This window comes from Poecilia formosa, unplaced genomic scaffold, assembly GCF_000485575.1.
Source record: "Poecilia formosa unplaced genomic scaffold, Poecilia_formosa-5.1.2 Scaffold21, whole genome shotgun sequence".
Lineage (NCBI taxonomy): Eukaryota > Metazoa > Chordata > Actinopteri > Cyprinodontiformes > Poeciliidae > Poecilia > Poecilia formosa.
The window spans coordinates 289,442-312,098 of NW_006799960.1; the positions used below are offsets into that span (position 1 = coordinate 289,442).

Genomic DNA, 22,657 nt, shown 5'->3' on the forward strand with positions numbered 1-22,657 from the left:
GATAAAGGCTGAGGGGTAAATGTGAAGCAAATGAAGTAGCTCTACCCAAGAGAAATGATCCCAAATAGCCAAAAAAATAAAAAAAATAAAAAAAACACAGGAGGAGATCAAGCCCACTTGATACTTGCTTCAAAGAGACACTATTCAAAGTTGATAGAATATTTCAATAATTTGCCAATATAGAATGGAATCAAAAATTTGATGTGTGAACACCTTCAGACACAACTTACAGTACTTATGTTTTAGCTTTTGCCTTTATTTGTACTCAATGGACATAATATTTACAATACAAGCTAATAGCATTTTACAAGCCGATAGTGAATGCATCTATACACTTAGGGCCAAACACACTTGTGCTTGTATTATTGGGATGGTCTCGTTTCTATTTCCAGCACTTCCTGGACAGGTTGTCAGCCACGTGAACGAGATACAAACTGACATAAGTGCAAATTCAGGGTTCGCCACTGCAGCTGTCAGCCATGTTGAATTTGGAGGTTGGGGTTGGTGAGAAATATCCATTTTCCATCTTCGAATCTGACGTCAGTAGGCTGGGTCCTGTTTATTTTCCCAGCTTTAATTCGTACAGTGTTTTACTTCAAAACATGTGAACAACTTTTCCTCGTCTTTGCCATTTGTTAAGACCTCAGTTTTGAAAAATCGTTGCTTCAATTTGTCACTACGGCTTTCCACGTCTAAAACAAAGCCCAACTCTTCCAGACTGCATAAGTTATGAACAAATTCTGTGGTATTTAAAGGTTTGTGCTTTTTTTCCCCAGTTATTTAGACAACTGGTGAGTTGTGACTCTCAGACAATAACAAGAATTGCAGGGAAAACAAGAAAATACAACAACAGGATAAATTTCCCTTGGTGGTGAATGTATGTTTCCAGTGGAGATTGTGGTCTGGAACCAGACGCCTCTCAAATGTTTTACTCAGAAAAAAAATAAATAAAAATGTCTTCACATCCTGCCTGCATGTATAGCATTTTAAATATAAATGCACAGTCACTTATTGTACCACTTCTGGGAAAATGTGCATTTGTAAATCTGACTCCTGAGTCATTCCTTGTGCTCTCGGAAGACCCCAACTGGTTTTGGGACAGGGTGGCTAAGGTAATGATTAGCTCGCTTATGTCTAGGGCTGGCTGTGCCTGTTTTGTTGGGCATACTTAGAAAAGAGTGGAGCACGATAATATCACGAGGCGGACAAGCTATTGTCCTCTCGTCTGTTTTGCTCTGCCTCCAAATGCTGTGTTGTTTCAGTGAGTATTTGGCTGGAGCTGAGCTGAAGAGGAGAGGTTACTCAGAGTCATTGGAATCCCCGCACAATAGACACAGACCCCCACCTCTTCTGCCTGGAACGCCAGGTTGTGAACCCCGCTGCCAGAGCTCTGGCTACATCCTCCATCATTCATCCACCCACCAGGCTTTAGGCTCTCCCTCCAACACAGGAGCTCTCAGTGCTGCTAAATGGCTCCCCTAAGAAGCAGCATAAACAACACCGTTCAGTCCAAGGCCACGGTTCACTCTGGAATGCACCGCTTCGCAATTCCTCGTAGAAAGCACTTTATCGCCTCTCTCTCTCTCTCTCTCTCTCTCTGTCTCTCTCTCTCTCTCTGCTCCCTCCCCTCTCGGAATAAACGCGTTGCCATGACATCGGTAGTCAGTGCAGTGGTTAAAACGCGCTCGTTCTCCTGGATTTTAGTGCGTGATGTGTTCAGTCAGCAACGTCGGAGTGCGCCGGCTGAGCTGAACGAAGCGGCTTCTTCGCTGTTCTTGTCCCCCGGTTCCCCTCTCCTGCACTCCCGCTGCGGGCTGAGACTTCCACCGGGCAGCCGAGAGACAGAAGCGCACAGCACACCTGGAAAATAGATGGAGGGACCCGAGCCGCAGCTGTCGCCGCAGTCCACCTTTCTCCCGTGGTCCGAGGGGGGAGGGCGCTCGTAAGCTCGTCTGAGTCGGGGTTTGGGAATACCTTTCCGGGATTTAGAAGGTTGGTGTGTGTGAAAGACAATGTCCCGCGGCTCGCTCTGGCAGTCCCGGCTATTGTTGGCGCGGCGGCGGACGCACGGAGCTCAGTGTCACCCGGTCCGCCCCCACCTCCACCTCCAGTAGCGGTTCAGGCTCTCGCGTCTCGGGCGTCCCGGAGTGTGAAGGATGACTTCCTGGCAACGCAGCCGTCCTCTGCGTGTCCTCCTGCTCTGCTGCGTGGCGTTCGTTGTCTGCGCAGCAGCTTCCAGCGGCGGTGAGTCGAGGCTCATTAAGACCCAATGACATAATATCACAGCAATTACTGCTGGCGTCTCAAACGATCACTGCACAGCATCCGTTCTGGACGCAGTCTGTCATCTCTGTAGGGGAGAGATAAAACTTTTTTTTATTATTGGAGTGTTTTTCCTCTCTTAAAGATGTGAATTAAACACATTTTAATTAAATTCCATTCAGTTTTGTAGGTCAACAGATACAAGGTACTTTACACAATTTCTCATTTCTATGTTGCTTTATGGGATCCAATTCAGCCTAAGTTAAGCTCTTACCAATATAGATAGTGCAATCTCAGAGTCAAGTTAACTTCCAGTTACATTCAATGCTATGTGATCTTAAATATTGTCCAGTACAATCAGATTCAGTTGCTTAAATAATAAAACTTATTTTAAATAAGTTTAAATAAAACTTAATACTGAAATACAGCAAAAATATGAAATAGAAAAAATATCAGAATTAAACAGAGAACCCTTAAAATGTGTAAAGAAGGAATACAAAACTAAGTTCAAGTTGAATTTAAGTAAAAACCCAACCGAGTCTCCACTGGACACCTTTATGCTGAGCAAGCACGTGGTGACAGTGGAAAGGAAGAAGCTCCTTTTAAAGGGAAGAAACGTCCTGCGGAGTCAGACTCGGAATCAGCAGCTAAGCTTCTGCCCTGACTGAGTGACTGGGTGTTGAGTGGAGACAACAGACACAGTAAAAGACAAACGGAATACAACGTCAGCTGCAACAATCACATCAGCTAGAGGTGCGCAAACAAAAAGGTCCGCCAAAAATTTTGGTCGTTACAGTTGTTAAAATAAAAAAGAAAAGCGACTTCCAAATTAAACATTAAAGAAATGTATCGGCCAGGAAAAGCCTGATCTGCTTCCCTTAGCCATCCATCATTTTGGATGAATAGTTAAATCATTGAAGGGGGTTTAATTGCGGTCAAAGTGCCTAATTGGGTCAGAGCCTGTTAATGGGTCTGCTAGTGATGCTCGGACCCACATTCTTTCTCTGCCCCACATTACGGCTCTGCAACTAACAGAAATGGCTCCGGGAAATTGGATTTCAGCCGGTAAATTACTCTAATAAATCATTAACCCCACTACAGGAATGATGGGGTTAATGGTGTGCCTTTCATCGCTCTCTATTCCAACATGCCTCCTTTCTTTCTCTTTCCTTTCTTTCTCGTTTTCTTGAAAACACTGCCTAAAGTTACTCTGTGTGAGTGTGTGGGAACCACTCCAACAGCTCCGGCACCTGTTCCCACACGGCTGTGCACTTGCTAATTTGTGCTGAATGGTTCGACGCGAGATGCCGAGTGGTTCTTCCCTCGTCACGAGTGGATATGAGATCCTTAACGTCTGCACGGATTTCGCCGCATGACTAATGAGTATTGACTCACACGTTTCCTTCATATGCTAATCGCAGATTCTTCCCTGCTCCTTTTTGTTTCCGTCTATCCGCAGGAGCCAGAGCGTGTTGGTCGTCCAGCGTCACCTCTTGCGCAGATTGCCTGCAACGTGGACCACAATGTGCTTGGTCTTTCCAGGAGGTGGGAATGTGTGCACAAGTGTGTGTGTGTGTGTGTGTGTGTGTGTGTGTGTGTGTGTGTGTGTGTGTGTGTGTGTGCTCTTGTCCGTAACAGACAAAAAAAGAAATAAAGCAAACAGTGGGAACGTGGCGGCCTTTCAGCAGCATTCCTTCAGATGACACGCACCAAAGCTTTCGTGGCATTCACAAATGAGAATATAATGTGTATGTTTGAGCCCCAAAGCGGTCTGCGTTGTGTGACCTGTGCGAGCGCGTCAGCCTCTGTGTGAACATTTTCTCAGAGACGGAGCCACACTCTATCCATGTGTTTAGTCTCCGTGCTCACGCATATCGCCGCATCTCCCCCTCTGTTTGTCTCTATCTGTCTTTTTCTGTCTCCCTGTCTTGTCTTTCTTGTAAAGAGCCCACCCCTGGATCAGCTTTGAGAAATTCCAAAGCCTCCCAGTGCCACACCAGTTACCGCACACACACGTACACGCAGCCACACGTACACACACACACACACGCACGCACACACATGCAGTGACATCACAGCAGGAGTATAATGTCAACAAGTGTGTGTTCGGGCGCTCCCATGCCAAATTTCCTCTGAATTCATGTTGTTGGGCCAAGGGAACTTCAAACATCACCTCCAAAACCTCCTACAAGCTCACACAGCCACGCTCAGGCAAGCACTGAAAACAAAGCGTTAGCGGCTTTTATGTAAATCCAAATTTGTGTTTATGTAGGCAGTTACAGCCCTATCCCAGAAAGGAAAGTCCCAGGAAGTCCGTCAGGAACTTCTAGGCGTTAAAGAGCTGGTCAGTGATAACTAAAAATAAACAGAAGTCAGTCTGGCTTTCAGGTTCAGCTCATGGTCACGAAGTTAGAAAGAGTTTCAACTCTCGCTGTAGACTGTCAGACGCTTCGCTCCGGTGGATTCTTCTGTCTTGCATTAGTAGAAATCCCCCCCAGTAATTAAGCTGCTCCACTACACGCCTGCACAATCTTGTTGGTCTCGTCACACGCTTGAAATCAGACCCATGGGAGGTTAATAACTCACTGTGAACACACACACACACACACATACATCAGTGAGGTTTTACAACTGTGCTGCCACTGTACTGCATTTCCATGTCTCAGTCAACAAGCCAAAGTACGAAATGTTAGTAATCCGTTCCAAAGCTACGAGTCGTGACGCTGTTGGGCTGTGCGGTCAAGACAGCTGACAAGTTTAGGTGTTCTCTCACCTTATTTTTTATTGTTTTCAAAAGCTTAAATAATTGTTTTATCTTTCTGGAGACAGGAGAGATTACATATTAGCTGGCAGTACTTCAAGAGGAGCAATTGAAGGGCTTAAATAATACGTGTTCTGTGGTTTTCATGTCTGGTCCCCTCTGTCTCAGATCAATACAAACAGAATAAAACGGCTCAAAATAGAAAATGAAACTAAGGTAAATGGTAGTAAAAGTGGTTTCAGTTTGCCATCACCAACGCACCTTGCGAACACCAGAGGTAAAGTGAAACCACATCCTGTTAACGGTGTGTTCAAGTGACACTGCTGCTGTGAATGGACGAGGAGTGAAACTGAGGAAAGACTGACAAAGAAAATGAAAACTTTTCCACCTCACTATGACAGCTTTTACTCCTGCTTAGTCAGATTCGCCCCACTAATACCGGATGTGGTTCTGTTACTTCTTCCATCTTTGTATGAATCCATTGTCATGGATTATGTTAGATCCACGAGGGAAACCCAAGCATAAATTTCCTCAGCAAATCATTAAAGGAGATACCCAAGCATTCTTTGCTATTTGTCTTAGCTTGTTCTCCCTCAACAAATGTAATATTTACACACTGAATACTCATAATGGATGAAGACAGAAACTTTTTTTTTAATCTTTGCACACATTTGGCCCCTAGGACTACCTGCACGGGACTGAGCAGAGCCATCGCTGCGATCTGCCGGACAACCTTCGCAGGAGAGGTTGCAGGCCTGAGTTCATGGAGCGGTCGGACGTCAAAGTGGAGGTCGACGCCACGCTGAATAGCACACAAGTGTCCCCACGGGAAATCAGCATCACCCTCCGGCCAGGTACACGAGCTGTGGAACTCGGCATTTTGTGTCTCATTTAAACCGAAGTGACTTCACGGTTTTCTCACTGTTTCTTGTTGCGCGTCTCTGTGTGTGTGTGTGTGTGTGTGTCCAGGTTCAGAGGCCAGTTTTGTCGTAGCCGTGAAACAACTGGAGCGCTATCCTGTGGATCTCTACTACCTGGTGGATGTGTCGGCCTCCATGCAGGAAAACCTTGATCATGTAGGCTTGTGGACTGTCAGTCATTTTATCGCTGCTCTTGTGTGGGGGGAAAAAGTGATTCATCACCAAAAATTTTGATTTCAGAACTGAGTTTACACAAATTCCCTAAAAAAAAAAAAAGAAAGAAAGAGGAACTAGGGAAATACAAATTATTGTTCTATTTCTTGTTCAGGCTTTTCCTTCCTCTTTATCTACTTCATTTGTCTCTGTTGTTCTTTTTGATTCAATATCTCCTTCCTTATTCGCTTACGCTCGTTTCCTTTGTCTTTTCTGTTCTGCAGCTCAAGACGGTGGGCGTCGCACTGTCCCTACGGATGACGCAACACACCTCAGACCTTTGGCTAGGTTTTGGCTCATTTGTGGACAAACCTGTCTCCCCTTTCATTAGTGTCCATCCCTCCAAGATCGACAACCCCTGCAGGTACAGAGGAGAATGTGTCATTCGTCTTATCTAGAAATGTCTGACTTCAAAATGTACCTCATTATCCCACATAGCAACCATATTTTCATGATACAAGGAGAGTCATATGCAAGGAATTCAGTTATTAAAATTCCCTCCAAATCTTGAGGTGCTCAAAATATTGCTAATTATTATTATTATTATTATTTTTATTGCAGTAGCATAATCTCTCTCTGGAATATTTTGAAAACGCACACCTTAATTTGAGTACATTTGTTCAGTGGGAAAAGCATAAAGAGTTTGTGAAAGAGGCCAAAATCTCCTAATGAACTCAATTCTTCGATTGAGTTCAAATAAATCAAATATTTTATTATGTTCTCAAGTAAATGTCAAATTAAAAATGTCACGTCAAGGCACTTTACTCGAAAAGACACCTCCAAACATTGGACACGTTAGATCCAACGTCCCTGTTGTAATTACCTGATTCGATTTTATTGATGGACGCTATATTCCTAAAAGCTGTAAATAAAAACTTATCTCATTGAGTTTTATTTTTTGTTGTTTTTTTTTCACCAGTGAATACCAGATCCGCTGTCGCCCGGCCCACGGTTTCCACCACGTCCTCAGCATGACCGGCAACATCAGCGAGTTCACGCGAGTGATGAAGCGCCAGCGCATCTCCGCGAACGTGGACACGCCCGAGGGAGGACTGGACGCCATGCTGCAGGCCGCTGTCTGCCAGGTGAGTAACGCGCCGAGCCAGCCGTCTGACCCTGAGAGTGGCATTTGTGCTGGAACAATTGGAGGCATTCTGACTCAGCGCTGCGTGTTGCTGCAGGAATCCCGTTTAAGTAGCGACACCACTGCACACAGTCACCGAGGCTCACAAAACGACTGCAGGGGGGCTTTGAGTCACATCGTGTGAATGGAGTGGGGGAGCAGGAGGCAAGATTTCAGTCACCCCGGCGGTGGTCACGTTCAGAAATAGACTCTCCATTACATCATGCATACTATAAACTCAGTGAGTTTCGCCAAATACACAAACGTGCACACATGGTCCCATTTTCTCACACTGTCTCTGATGATTCACAGACATGAAGAAGGAGCCACTCTGACTGATAATGGGGGGGGGATTTCTGCTGCTTTTGCTTAAATTTGGCATTGCAGCGAGGCCCTATCATCGAGGAAACTAATGCAGTTCAGATGAATAAACTGCCTCAATATGCATTTTTTTCCCTCAACCGCACTTGTAAATCCTTAAAATAAGAAGCCCGCAGAGTTTTCCACATCAGTTTCTGTGACTGTATCGATAAGGAGTGATTTAAGAGTTTTTAACAATGGGGGGAATTTCTGAAACAGCTTTCCAGAAACAGAGCTGATGTGGTGATATTTGTCATAAAGCAATCACGTTTCCAAAAAAATAAATAAATAAATAAAAAAGTTGGGGTGCAGTGTGTCTTTGCCCAGATTCAGTCATGTATATGAAGTTATCTCACGTCCAATGCAGAGATTTCCTCCAAAGAGTTCTTTAATTCTGGCGATGTGACTAAATATGACCTCTGTTTCTTGTTCTTTGGCAGCGTGCTGTTGGTTGGCGGCCAGAGGCAAAGCGCCTCTTGCTCCTGATGACAGACCAGCCGTCTCACCTCGCCCTGGACAGCAGGCTGGCTGGGATCGTAACGCCGCATGACGGCCGGTGTCACCTGGACAGCAACGTTTACACTGGAAGCACAAAGATGGTGGGAACGTCATTTTTTAAAAATAAATCTGTTAATCTGTAAATCTGCGGTTACTCGTCGCTTCACCAGGATCGTGGGTAAACTCCTTCCTGCAAACATCTCCTTCACAGGACCATCCCAGTTTAGGTCTGCTGTCTGAGAAGCTGCTTGAAAACCATATCTACTCCATCTTCGCTGTGGAGAAGATGCAGTACCAGTGGTATGAGGTAATTAATGAGACTACACCATTTACTTGTTTTTGTTTTGACACAGAAACTTAAGAAAAAAATTGCATGTATGCATAATGAAGCACCTTTTCTGATTCGGACTATAAGATTCGGATAAGAAATTACTTCCAGCTATGTTTCCTTCTTTAGGAGTTGGTGAAGCTACTGCCTGGATCAATCCTGGGAAAGTTGGGCCTCTTTCAGGCGCCGAACCTCATAGATCTGGTGGTAGATGCGTACAAGGTAAAATCATCCGCCTGTGGTTTCTCTTTAAAAATCCCCGTCTTCTTTCATTCATCAAAGGAAGGTGCGAGTGCCGTAGAGAAGCGTAAGAGCTTCACATTAGAAATGCTTTTGTGATGTCTGTTTTGTTTTCATCGACTCATATTTCAGAACGTGGGAAATTTGACAAAGGGAGAAGTTTGTGGTTTTGTCTCGGCAGATGAAACAGAAAATAAAATAAAAAATAAAAAGACATAAGAAGAAGAGGTTAAAAAATCCTTGACCTTGTGCGCGTGTGTGTGTGTGCGCGCATGTGTGTCTGTGTGTGCGTGAGTCTGTGTATGTGAGACTAGGAGGTTCAAATGACAGTAGCCTCTGGGCTATAAGCTCGCCAGCGGCAAAGCAGGCCATTGTTTGCTCCGAGAATCTGCCGAATCCACAGATCTGGGTTTTGTGTGATGCATTCAGGCACACACGCACATGCACACACACACACGCACACACACATGCACACAAGCAGCGATGCCTGAACAGAAGCTTCCATTATAAAAGCTATCAGATCCCTACGGAAACCATGTGTCCTAATCCCGGACAGACACAAAGATGCTATTTTTAGCCCCACCTCCTCGTCCTCAGAAGTCTTTCAATGAGACGGAAAGCAAGGAAGAAAAAAAAAATAGAAATAAGGAAGCTTTCACAGCTTAACCTTGATTTAAATCATCAAATTAACTTGGATGATCGACCTTCGGACCTTAACCTAATGCTGCCGGTTCATCTGTTTTTTTGCTCTCCGCAGAAACTGTTGTCCGAGGTGGCGGTGTCAGTGTCAGTGGAGGACAAGGCAGTCAGCAGGTACTGGGTGTCTGTTTCTCCTATTTGTCCCCGCGGATCCACTGCCAAGGACCAGAGCTGCTCAGGGGTGCAGCCAGGCCAGACGGTAAACACACAAAAACAAATGAGCCATTATCACATACTTGAAGGAAAAATATCTAAAAGGAGGCATCCAGAGCAGCACATACAAACATATCACTGAGAGCTTTACGCGACAGAAGAGATTTGGTAAATAATCCGAGTTGAGCGGATTATAACCTCTATTTAACAGGGAAACATTCCCATGTGATTCCATGACCTTTTCTTATGATAACCCTTATACCATGCTCGATATGAGAGGATTAATGCCGGCAGGTAGAGCATTTATATTTAGAAACAGACTCCTCTGGATACCGGGTCCAACACCTGCTCAGAAAGCTCCTTTCTGTACTCTTAACAGAGCTTTTTGCTGTAGTAGTTTTGAATGGTACTGTCAGAAAAAAAAAATAATAATTTGTATATCCTCTGAGAAATCTTCTGTTCTTCTACTTGCTCCCTAAGATTTGTTCCCACCAAAAGATTTGGTGTTCTCCGCCCAACACTGAGGTGCTTACTCACTGCCTCATAATTACTCCTTTGTGCACAAATTAATGCCCAGCGTTTTCATCCTTGGGTGGATTACACTGTATTATGGAAAGTACCGAAATTTACCAGAAGGGTGATAAAAATCAAGAGAGATTGACTGTAGATTCAAATCTTTATGTATAGTCAACAGCAGTATAATTATTCTGAGTTTTACTGTTACTGTAGTTGGGTTTTTATTAAAGACTTCCAGTCAGTGAAGCGTTGTTTGTACACTGTGCTAAACATCCTGTATTCAGGGATTATCTTCAGCCGAAATCAACAAGGGAAGGTTTTGTGCTGTCCTGAATCAGCTTTTATTGTAGCTTACTTTGTTAACCGAGCATTATGCCCGATTCTGTGCTGTAAAAAAAAAAAAAAAAAAAAAAAAAAAGAGTTTGAGAATTTCCCTTTCGTTACATAATTATTCCAGGCCTACAGTGAAACTGAATTGCTTCAAATATGCATCAGCAGGCAGCATTCAAGCGTGTTCACAATCGGAGTGCTAAGATGTTTATCCGGTAAATCATTCAACAACACAACTTTATCCACAAGGATATTAGAGTTAGAAGTCCCAAAATGCATTGCTATGTATTGTATTTTGTTATGTTGCCCAGAATTGTGTTGTATTACACCTACAGAATATTGAGTCACATCATGTCACAGCACAACGTGTCACAGTGTTTTATCACTTGTGTTGTGTCTAGTGTGGACTGCACAGCGGTGGATGCATTAGCGCTGATGTGTTGCCTAAAGAAGGTCCAGCACCCTTAATCTGCCCCATGCAGACATATTTTGCCCACACTATTTGTGTAACGTGCAGCTTATAAAACATAATCTTCATCAGCTTTTCTGCTCCTTCAGAGCATCAAGACATAAAACAGCGCGCTGCCATTAAAAAATGTATTGGTATTCCCACAATTCTGCAATTTCTGCTTTCCTAGAGGATATTTTAATCTATGTTTTATTATTTTAATTGACTCTTCTTTTAATGTTCCAAATAACTGACAAGTAAAGCCCCCCGTTGTTGCATTTATGCCTCTCTCTTGCCACATTGAGCAAGGTGCAAGCTGTGTGCCAGTTTGCACCTGCTTTTCAGACATGCTAAAATTAGGTGCAGAAGCAGCATTCGCAATTTAGTTCATTTATTGCACATGCTGTTCTTCTCATTCTTGTCTGTAGATTTGATTTGTGTGAGCTTTCAACCTTTAGAAACCCTTAGTCATTTTTCATGTATCCTCTGAGTCATCGGCAGCCCCCAGATCAATCTTCTTCACCTGCTCTGCGGTTTGTAAGTGAGCTCACAGGGCGCCCAGACCTTCGTTTATGATGCCTCTCTTAAAGTACTCCCGCACTTTATATTGCTTCTGCCTTTTAGAACATTGAATAACATACATAACTCAATTCCATTAGTGAGCAATCAGACGCTTAAATTTCATTCAGAAGGTGTCGAGCCAGCAAATAGTAAACTGATGGATGTTACTCTTTCCTTGCAGGTCTACTTTAATATCACCGTTGGCCAACGCTCCTGTCCTGATGATGGTGAAGATGAAGATGTGAGAATGTTGGTGCATCCGGTGGGCTACAATGAGTCCACTGTCATCAGCATCCGCTCTAAATGTCAGTGCAAATGTGGACCAACAGGCCGTTGCGGTGGCAACGACCTGTCACCCTGCAGGGGAAGCCACCACGGTGTCAGTCAGGAGCAGAGGCCGGATCACGGACACATGAAAGACTCGAGCTCAGAGCCAAATAGAAGTTGCAAAGCAGACGGGTCAAATGTGAACTGCAGCGGCCGGGGAGTGTGCGAGTGCGGAAAATGTGTGTGTGAGCAGAGCAGGCTTGGGGTGGTGTACGGGAAATACTGTGAAATGGACGACTTCTCCTGCCCGTATGAGAAGGGACAGCTGTGTGGAGGTAAGGTTGAAAAACATTCCACGTCATTTCCAGTTGAATCACAAATACTTCAAGATGAGGCACTGCTCCTTTAATGCCCCCGAGTTCTTATTGAGACTCTTTTCAATTTCAGGCCGAGGCGTGTGTGTGTCAGGTGAGTGTGTGTGCGAGGTCGGCTGGACAGGCGACAGTTGCAGCTGTCCCACCTCCGAAACCAGCTGTCAATCCGCAGACGGCTTGCTTTGCAGCGGCTGTGGAAAGTGTGTGTGTGGCAAGTGTGTGTGTACCGATCCCAAACGATCTGGAGACTTCTGTGAGAGATGTCCTACCTGCCAAGTCAACCCAAAATCCTCCTGGTACTTAGTCAATTACTACTTATATCCTAAATGGACAAAATAAACTCCTGCAGCATTTTTTTCCAACTGTTTTACCATCGACTTGGTAATTTGTTTTGTCTGTTTTCAAAGTTTTTTTTTCTCTTCCTCTTAGTAAGAGTGTGGACTGCCATCATTCTCGAGGTCTCTCCCAAAAAGAGGCGGAGCTATGCAACACCACCTGCGCTCTTCATATCGGCTCCAAAACAGATTCTTCAGGTACAACAAGTAGACACTTGGATTGTGGAGAAATGTTTAATTCCTGCATGCTAACAGAAATTAACATATTGTTGAGATCAGTACCCGTCGCCTCTCTTAGAGGTGCAGCTCAGCACAGGAAAGACAGCTTATAATTTCCCCTCTTATTTCTATAAATAGCTACAATAACCTAAGATGAGCTAAAAGAAGAAGCCAGTGCCACACAATAATTATGTTGCAAAGCTATGACAAAACTCAGATAACCGTAAATCGGGTAGTTGTTACTCTGTACACATTGGGACATGTTTTGTTTTTTTAAAGCTAAAAAGCTGCAGTTTCAAGTTACAGTGTCAGAACAATCCTAAAACTCCGAGGACTTCATGGACTTAAAGCTATTTAGTGTTCACCTCACATGCTGTGCTTATTGGCTTTTCTGAACACACAGCTCAGTGGGACGGTGTTCTGAGTTTGACCTGGATAGAGCAGCATTGTTTTGTGTGCACACATTTCAAAAGATTTCCTATCTAACTGACCTTCCTCCTGATATTAGAAACAACAACAGATTATATACGTCAGTGCATCTAGAGTTTCTGAAAGATAGTCACAAAATTCGCTATCATGTTGGAAGTAGGGTTAGGGTTAGTATAATTCTTTGTATCAACTTTCGAAAGCCAAAATCAATCATTGTTTATTTGGACGCAGAAGAAAGAGTTCAGCTGCGGACTCAATAAGTAATATGTAATGTTTTTGTAGGTGTTGTATTAAAGATCTGAAGTAAACAAGAAGCCTGGATCACAAAAATAATGTCGTCATTATGGAAATAAAAAGGACAACCGTATGCTTCTGATCAAATACTTTAAATTAACTGACTTAATTTAAATTCAAAAATACTTTATTTATCCCAAAGGGAAGTTAAATGTTGTAACTTGGGCACTAGGTGGCTCAGTGGGTAGCACACTGAGCCATGGAAGAGATCACTTGAACTTCCACCTTATTTCTGCTCTTCGGTACTGCTCTGCATCCATGATGTATCATTTTCAACTTATCTGGTATTGGGGTCGTATTACTTGAGCTTTTGAGATGCTAATCAGCTGCTCCCAGTTGTGAAAACAATACCTGGTTGCTACGGTTATTCATTATACCAACTTTCCCTAAGATAAAAAAAAAAAAAAAACAAAGCAAAAATTATTGTAGCAACATGAGCCAAATCCGGAGGGAATAGCCGTTAAAAAAAAAACAACAAAAAAAAAAAAACACAATGCCTCGGGACAGAAAAATTTCCGAACAAAAGTTTACGAAGAAAACAAATCAAATCTAACGTCACAGAGTCACTCCGACATCCTCCCACCACGTGCAGCGCAATCGTAGAGGCAATCTAGGCGCAGTCTTACTGGAGCAACTCTGGCTGCCCTTCACACTCGGAAGGATTTTAACGCAATTTGGAAAATAATGTAGAGTCTGTCATTCTACAATGAAAAATATCTCTCCCAAGTGAAAAACATTCAAGGCAGCTGCCAGTCTTTCCAGAGGTGGATATCCACGCGAGTTCATCCAGAGATCGAACAGCGGAACGCAAATAGACGTTACAAAAGAGCCACGTGTCGGAGTCTCCCTGCTACAGATTGGACGTGAAATCCAAAACTGTACAGATGTTTGAGTGGTTTTACAGAAGAAAACAACCAGCCACACAGTTTAGGGTTTCCATTTGCTTCTGCACCAGTTCTTTAGATGGACGACACCAAATTAGAGAGACGTTTGGCCCCAACACGGTGTGCTAAGTTTAGCCTAAATGCATCGCATTATCTCAGCACAAATGTGTGACATCTGCCAAGCATGGTGGTGGAAGAGTGATAATTTGGGGCTTGCTCTAGTGCAGCGTGACCTGGACAATTTGAGATATTCTCAGTCTAATTCAACTGTAAATTACCATTTGCAACTCTGGATTACATTAATTTCCATTGGTATGATTTATCATTTCATTAAGATTTAATCATTCTTGCTTTAAAGACATCAGCTTTAAGGGATCGTTAAAATAACTCTTTGGGACACTTTAATGTATCCCAACAATCTTTATTTAGTACCTCATATAACATGAGGCAGTGCAATTTTAAAATGAATGAATGCTAATTTAAGCTTCATCTGCTAAAGAGGAGCTATTACCACTATCTTCAGTATTTCCAGCTAGTGAAATCTGTTGTTTATTTAGTTTTTTTCACAGCTGTTATCTTTTTCTAAGTTACTAGCAGCATTTTTATATACCAAGATTTTCAAATTGACTTCAGGCTTGTGCTTGGTCTGAATCTTTAACATGTCTGAGATTTGAATTTGCTCGGTAATGACAGCTGTCAGTATCAGTTTCAGATCAACTCGCACTCCGGTCAGGCTCAGCTTCACATTAGCAAAAGACCAGAACAATGTAAACACACACACACACACACACACACATGCTTTCCTGCGAGGTCACTTCCGTTGCTACCACGGCTGCTCCAGTACACCCTGGTGGATTGGAGTCAGCAGGCCGGCTGTCAGTGCTACAGCTGTATTTTACATTTTCTTTTTAGATTCCAGCTCACTTTGTTAGTTTCTCATGCACAAACACACACCTAATCTGCGTGCACATGATGTTGCACATCCAAGTGTTACAGTTCATCCCCGCCTTCCAAATTTTTGGAACAGGACTGTTCATTGTGCGTCTCCCCCCCTTTTTCCCAGCCCGACGGGACACTTTCTTCCCGTTCACACCCACTGCTCCCCGGGTGCAGCAGGAGCCAGGTCTCTATGGAAACACAGTTACAAAATGTCAGCGCGCTCTTTGGACTCTTTGTTTGGAGCGATCAGCTCGTCATCCGCACATGCTCCCCAGCAGACACACAACCAGCTAAATGTTCAGCAAAGCACCACTGGCACAGCTGCCTCTGACTGAGCACTCTGTGTGTGTGTGTGTGTGTGTGTGTGTGTGTGTGTGTGTGTGTGTGTGGTTTTAGTTGTATTTGAGTGTCTGAAGTATATCACTTTAGGATTTATTTCAGTTGATGTTTTTCATTTATTTGAAAGCTCACAGAAACATACTAATTTAAACACTAATTATTCATTTGTCTTCATGAAATGCATGATCCAGATGCAGATATATATGAATAAATGTGCTCTGTAATATTTACGTTGCACCTTATCAGGATCAGATCAGTATGATGCATGTACTTCTGATACTTTTTCACACTCTCTTATGAAAATAATGCTTTTGCTTAACAGACTCAGTTTTACCTCCTGCTCTAGATAATCAGAAACGGTGGAATACAAGACTTTTTTGTTTTCCTTATTTGTAAGACTTTCACAGCTGAGAACACTGAACCAGCTGTCAAGTACGGTGGTGGTAGATCACACTTTGGGTCTGCTGAGCCAAGCATTTAAAAGGCTTTAATTGGAACAGAAAGTGGTTCAGAAATAGTGTCTTCTTTGGGATAAAAGGCATGAACTTTTTAAAGCAGCAAAGAGGAAGAGGAAAATTTCAGATGGCAAAATAGAAGCTCTTGAAGTTGATATTTAAGCACGAAATCACTCTTGGACTTGTCACTTGTAGTTGTTATGGAGCAAAGAGGATGTAAAGCGTTGAAGAACTGAAGCTATTTTCAAGTATGGCTTTTCTCAGATATACTTCTGAGAAAAATTTCTCAGAGGAATTTCTAACCTTATAGGTATTCTGAATCAAGCAAGTTATTTAAGAAAGCCACAAAGCACAACACTGTTTGAAGTTTAAATACTGTCAATAGTTTCAATGTCTGTTAGATCTGAACTATTCCACAGTTGCATTTTGCTTTCTCTATTCAAAAACTAGTTTTGATGTGTATTTGGGGTCGTTTTCTAGTTGAACACCGTGTTAAAGTTGACCGGATGTTTGGCAACAACGCAGAAATCACTAAGGCTCAAAACTATTATAAACTGGAATATTCTGGATACAAATATCCAGAATTAGTCCAGAATGTTTTCAGAAACTTGTTGGTGGGTACAAAAAGTGTTTGTTTTCCCTGCAACTTGGAAAGAGACATTTAACCAAGTATTAGTGTTAATCTAATCCTGTTTGGATCAGTGAAAAAACCCAGCAGTAATTCAAACATGTGCACACTATTCTTGGTGTTAAAGTTCATCAAGTAATCATAGACAAATAGCACATTACTAAAAGCTCAAACTTACTGAGATTCATTTCCAGAAATTGTAAATGCATATAGTATGCATTTATAGTCTACAGAGGAATGCATTTCATTTCCATCTTTTTTGCTAGTGCTAGATCTTTACAGCGAAGCCATTTGAATGCTAATGTGCTGGTTGTGTCCCTCCACAGAACGAGTCAGCAGTGGGCGGCTGGTTGGAACTTTCCTGTGTGTGTGCGCCCTGACGGTGCTGTGTGGGCTCGTGGTGGTGGCCGTGTCACGATTGCTGCTGCAGAAGAAAGTCATGCCACGAGGGGGCGCTGGTGCGGATTTAGGCTACCACTGCACTGGAAAGGTTAGTCCTCAACTATCATCTCTCATTTCTGCAGGATTTTAATTGAGGGGAAGCCCTACGTCCCTTGAGCCCCGAGAGGCGTAAGGGAGACCTTCAATCCAGAGAAAATGTATGTTAACGAGTTTTTCCTCCACTGAAGACGGAGAAATTTGAGTCTGCTCTGTGGGGTACAGCTGTTTTTAACATTTCCTCCCAACTCCCTGCTCAGCATCTAAAGTTCCCCGGATTTTTGACCTTGCACTGACATACAGCACCTTTGAGGAGCACGGGTTTGAAGAAATATGGAGATGCAGAAGAGATGTGTTGTCAGGATGTGTGGGCTTAAATTGCTCAGCCTGGCTCAAGGGAGATTTGAATCATCGTGTTTATACCTCATAGCAAAACTGCAAAACAGTTTAATGGAACTCTCTGCTTTGGCCCTTTAATGCCTATACTTGTTTTTGGTAGTATTTGAAGCCTCAGTTTGCTCTGTTAATGTTAATTACTCTCAAGGGGAGTTTAATTCACAGCACTGATGGTGTGTTACAATTTACTCACTTATGTGTTTCATAATACAGAAAACTGATGTTCTGAAAGTTGCTCAAGTCCACCTCAATGAGGCCGCTGTTGAATACACAGAGATTCGACATCTCATGTTTTTGTTATTTAAGAAAACATATGACAAAGCCTCTGAAACTCAGACAGCCAAAGCTTCAAACAGGAAGTTGAAAAGGTTGTTTCATTATTTGCTCCATTTTGCATAACTCTTTGAGAGCAGTCCAACACCTGATGCCAGATACTTACATGTAAAAGGTGCTTGTGAAGATTCAACGTTAAACCAATCCTGTACCGACATGGGCTGACTCTCCACTCATGGAAGAAGAAGGCGTTACTTCATTAAAACATTAAAAACTCAGATCACTTTTAGAGTTGTCATCACAAATCCCTGATCTTTACATTTGTTGAAGGGTGTTGTGTGAACATAGCGGTCTACAAACTTGACTCTGCTGTACCACTTCTGACATGAGTAATGGGGCAACATTCCAGCTTGTGAGAAGTTTGTAGAAAAATAGTGTTGGACCCAAGCCATGCAGTTTAAAAAGCTATTCTACCAAATACTAAGCATGTTTTTGCAATCCTATTTGACCTAAAAAAAGAAAGGAAAGCTATAGTCTGATTTAAAATCAGTGAGAAAAAAAAAAAACAAGTTCTGTTTTCCAGCTGCATATTTTTATCAGGTAGTTGTTTACCAGTATTCTATATATAATACAATACAATACAGTACAGTACAATACAATAGGAACAGTTTTGTAGAACAGAACATGAAAAGACAATCTTGATATCTTGATGATTAAAGCTGGTAGAGACATCAATCTGATGCTCAGGCTGTATATGGTGCATCTATAAAAGGGAGCTAAATACAAAAACGCTACTCTATTATTTCCATTTCACGATACTGAAGGTTGTGGTTGTAACGTAACGAAACGAAAATGTTTATGGCTCACCTTGACCTTTACAAAGCACTGATTGTTTTTGTTTTTTGCTGGGATGTGGGACACTTTTGCTAACTGTGCGTTTCTGTCATCTGCCAGGATCTCTCATATATTCCTACAACCAATGAGAAAACGGTGACCTACAGGAGGGACCGTCCGCCGGACCAGCCCGTGGAGATGCACATACAGGTTCCCAAGATGTCTCTTGATGATCACTGGCAGTTCTAACCAGGGCACAAAGGTTGAAGTCTGAAGGAACGCGTCAAAGACAGAAAGAAGAAGAGCTGGACTGGAAACTTCTTTTCTGCTCCCTACACTCCCAGACATCAAGAAAACTGTATTTGAAGGACAAGACGATGCTAAACTTGACTCCAAAACCTCAATGGGGATTAGACTCTTTGATATGAACTAACCAAACCATGGGAGACTTTTTGACTACAGAGGCCAGTATCTTTTGAATCAAGATGAAACAAAGTCGCCCACCTCTTCTTCCTCTGCAGCAGAGAGAGGGGCCGCAGGGTAAAGAGGGATTGTGAAGGTTCCTCTTTTCTTAGATATGCAGAGCAACTTGTCTGTCACATGGATGAGTGTGAGAGTGTCTGTGTGTGTTGTGCCTCTGGTTTCTATTTATGATTTGAAAATGTAACACTACATGTTTGAAGTTCATATTTGTTTTAGAAGGCATCGCTCCCCCTCCACCGTCTCTCTGGCTTTGTCTGCCCCCGTGTGGCCAACTCCATGTACTACGACCTCTAAAAAAACACAATTGACCTCAGCTGCATTAACTGTTCCACCAATGACTCCTCCTCGCTCTTACTAACCCCTTTTTTCGTCGCATGTAATGGTTGATTAATGTTATTCTGTGTGTTGACCTGCTCGTTACGGGATGAATTTGCACTAGAAAGCTGCATTGTACTACTGAAAAACTATGGGCACTCTGGGACAGGAGAGCTGTGAACTTTTGGGCATTAGAGGTCGTCTTTGTGCATTCAAAGCTGATGAAACAAATTCACCACCCAACACTGGAACAAGAATGACCAAGATTCATATTTAAGATATGTATAATCGCAAAACAAAAACGGTTATTTATAGCGATGTATCGTCGGACACTTGAGCGTGTGAGCTCTGCCTCACAGCCATACTTTTTCCTGCTCTTGCTGAAGATCTATTTTCCAAAACGTCTGGACAACTTGAGGCTTTAAGACACGAATGGGCTCAGATGGCACTGAGGACAGCAGTGGAATCTATGTAACCTTTATGCACTAGAAGAGATTACCTGAGACTTTTGCTTTTGCTCAATCCTACTCAAATTTCTAATTTTTCAAGTAGTTTTTTTTTTTTGTACTGTTGTACTTTTTCTGAAAGTTTAAAACACTAATAACTATTTATTTTTGATCGAGTTACAGGAGATCTCCTATAACTCATAATAGTGCTGCACAATAAGACAGATACTGTAGTTTTTTTGTGTTTTTTTTAAGTGAACTGCGGAAGGTTTCAGCAATAAGTAGCATTATTAATCATCTCATCTAATATGGTACTGAGTTTTTACATGAAAACAGCACTTTTTCTTGGTAGATTTGTTGTAAGTTATTGCGTGTGACTGTTTTTATCACAATAAAATGTGCAAGATTTTGTTTAGTCATTACTTGAGTGTATGTGTATGAAACAGCGTAGCCTTATATAAGTAAGTCTTTACCATGTCAAATATCTATCTGAATGTGAAAAAAATAATAATAATGACCATCTTTTGATTTTAATTTTAGCATCTGAATCCAATGAAGTTTCGGTTATAATAGGTGTTTGATTACTGCAAATTTTTTTTTTTTTGCAAAAATTAGTAATTCTATTTGTTTTTGTTTTTGTTTTTCAAAATAAAACATGTCTGTTGAATTAACTTGTTCAAATTCTTTGTGAAAGGTGCAGGACACATCTGGAATCATATTATAGTCTTTATGAAGCAAAAGACCTGTAACAAAACTGTGGCCTATTAATTTTTTTTTTCTAGATCTGCAAGGTAACCGTAATTCAAATTACGGAGAACAATATATCTTACCATCCAGACTCTGAATGGCATCTGAACACTGATGTATCAGAAACTATTAGAGGATGTCAACTCTGCATTTTACACAATTGATCACATAGAGAAACTTGGGAGAGAATTTCTGCTGCTTTTCGATGAGTTTGTCTTTTATAACTCTGAACAAAAATTTGGCATGTGGGGTTCCTCATGGTGCCGTTGTACGACTATTTCTATGCAATATCGACATGCTCCATCTAGTTTAGTTTGCAAGCTGTGCCTCAACTGATTCTTAAAAATTACTGAAAACATTTTGAAAATTTTGATTTTTGCAGCAGTTCTTTGCTTTTTTTGTGAAATAATTGCATCGAATGTCCACAACAGAATGCTACTAAAAGTACCAGTAATATTTTTAGATGTGTGTGTAGGTGTGTGTGTGCATGTGTGTGTGTGATTACGGTTAAAAACTGTGCACTTATGTTTTACATAATTTTCTGTGAATAGCAACATCCCATTAAGAAAAATGCATCCTTCCTCTTATTTCTAAAATGTCATGTTGTTCTTTATTTTTAAGTCCAAAACTGGAAGTGAAATTCTATTTAAAACATCACAACAGTAGTATTCTCACAACAGTATTCTCCTACAGGAGAATTTTATAAAACGAAAAAGAAAGCAGGAATTGATATGTTTTTCTTTTTCTTTTCAAAAGGTAATGTAACATTGCCAATTCTAAACAGGTTTTATTGCTCTTTGAGTTGAAGGGGTTGCAATACAACCCTGTCTGACCTCAAGTTATGAAGTAGTACTACATTGTTCCACATGCCTAAGCTAATGAGAAAAAGAAACTTTACATTTCTGTGCAGCCAGAGAATCTATTTGTCTTCATTGTCATGTAGTGGAAAGATCAGAATATTCTCCAACTTAATCCAGACTACATAGAATTAATTTTATTGTCCCAGAATTTGTGACATTTGACTCACATGTGACTGAAAACCGCACAGCATGAATGTAGGTGCTCAGATTTCAGCCTGCTGCAATCTCTGATTAAACGTGTGTCATTGGCACAGAATGAATTTGGCAANCCCGGATTTTTGACCTTGCACTGACATACAGCACCTTTGAGGAGCACGGGTTTGAAGAAATATGGAGATGCAGAAGAGATGTGTTGTCAGGATGTGTGGGCTTAAATTGCTCAGCCTGGCTCAAGGGAGATTTGAATCATCGTGTTTATACCTCATAGCAAAACTGCAAAACAGTTTAATGGAACTCTCTGCTTTGGCCCTTTAATGCCTATACTTGTTTTTGGTAGTATTTGAAGCCTCAATTTGCTCTGTTAATGTTAATTACTCTCAAGGGGAGTTTAATTCACAGCACTGATGGTGTGTTACGATTTACTCACTTATGTGTTTCATAATACAGAAAACTGATGTTCTGAAAGTTGCTCAAGTCCACCTCAATGAGGCCGCTGTTGAATACACAGAGATTCGACATCTCATGTTTTTGTTATTTAAGAAAACATACGACAAAGCCTCTGAAACTCAGACAGCAAAAGCTTCAAACAGGAAGTTGAAAAGGTTGTTTCATTATTTGCTCCATTTTGCATAACTCTTTGAGAGCAGTCCAACACCTGATGCCAGATACTTACATGCACCGTGTAAAAGGTGCTTGTGAAGATTCAACGTTAAACCAATCCTGTACCGACATGGGCTGACTCTCCACTCATAGAAGAAGAAGGCGTTACTTCATTAAAACATTAAAAACTCAGGTCACTTTTAGAGTTGTCATCACAAATCCCTGATCTTTACATTTGTTGAAGGGTGTTGTGTGAACATAGCGGTCTACAAACTTTACTCTGCTGTACCACTTCTGACATGAGTAATGGGGCAACATTCCAGCTTGTGAGAAGTTTGTAGAAAAATAGTGTTGGACCCAAGCCATGCAGTTTAAAAAGCTATTCTACCAAATACTAAGCATGTTTTTGCAATCCTGTTTAACCTAAAAAGGAAAGGAAAGCTATAGTCTGATTTAAAATCAGTGAGAAAAAAAAAAAACAAGTTCTGTTTTCCAGCTGCATATTTTTATCAGGTAGTTGTTTACCAGTAT

At 41.8% G+C, this 22,657-nt stretch overlaps 1 protein-coding gene across 1 annotated transcript; it reads left to right on the plus strand.

Moving 5' to 3' along the window:
- The first annotated feature begins 249 nt into the window (after positions 1 to 249).
- On the plus strand, positions 250 to 20,237 carry itgb8 (integrin, beta 8). The gene is made up of 15 exons (XM_007547539.2): positions 250 to 2,244; positions 3,722 to 3,807; positions 5,706 to 5,877; positions 5,993 to 6,099; positions 6,381 to 6,520; positions 7,076 to 7,241; positions 8,080 to 8,238; positions 8,349 to 8,444; positions 8,595 to 8,687; positions 9,463 to 9,603; positions 11,594 to 12,014; positions 12,127 to 12,349; positions 12,483 to 12,586; positions 16,902 to 17,065; positions 18,637 to 20,237. Exons 1-15 carry the CDS (start codon positions 2,157 to 2,159, stop codon positions 18,763 to 18,765), a joined length of 2,289 nt encoding a protein of 762 aa, XP_007547601.1. The 5' UTR covers positions 250 to 2,156; the 3' UTR covers positions 18,766 to 20,237.
- Positions 20,238 to 22,657: the final 2,420 nt, after the last annotated feature.

Excerpts from the sequence above, each read along its gene's own strand:
- itgb8 (XM_007547539.2), top strand. The coding sequence starts at position 2,157 with ATGACTTCCTGGCAACGCAGCCGTCCTCTGCGTGTCCTCCTGCTCTGC. Across the intron at positions 8,445-8,594 it reads TGCAGTACCAGTGGTATGAG|GAGTTGGTGAAGCTACTGCC; the intron begins GTAATTAATGAG and ends TTCCTTCTTTAG. Across the intron at positions 9,604-11,593 it reads GGGTGCAGCCAGGCCAGACG|GTCTACTTTAATATCACCGT; the intron begins GTAAACACACAA and ends CTTTCCTTGCAG.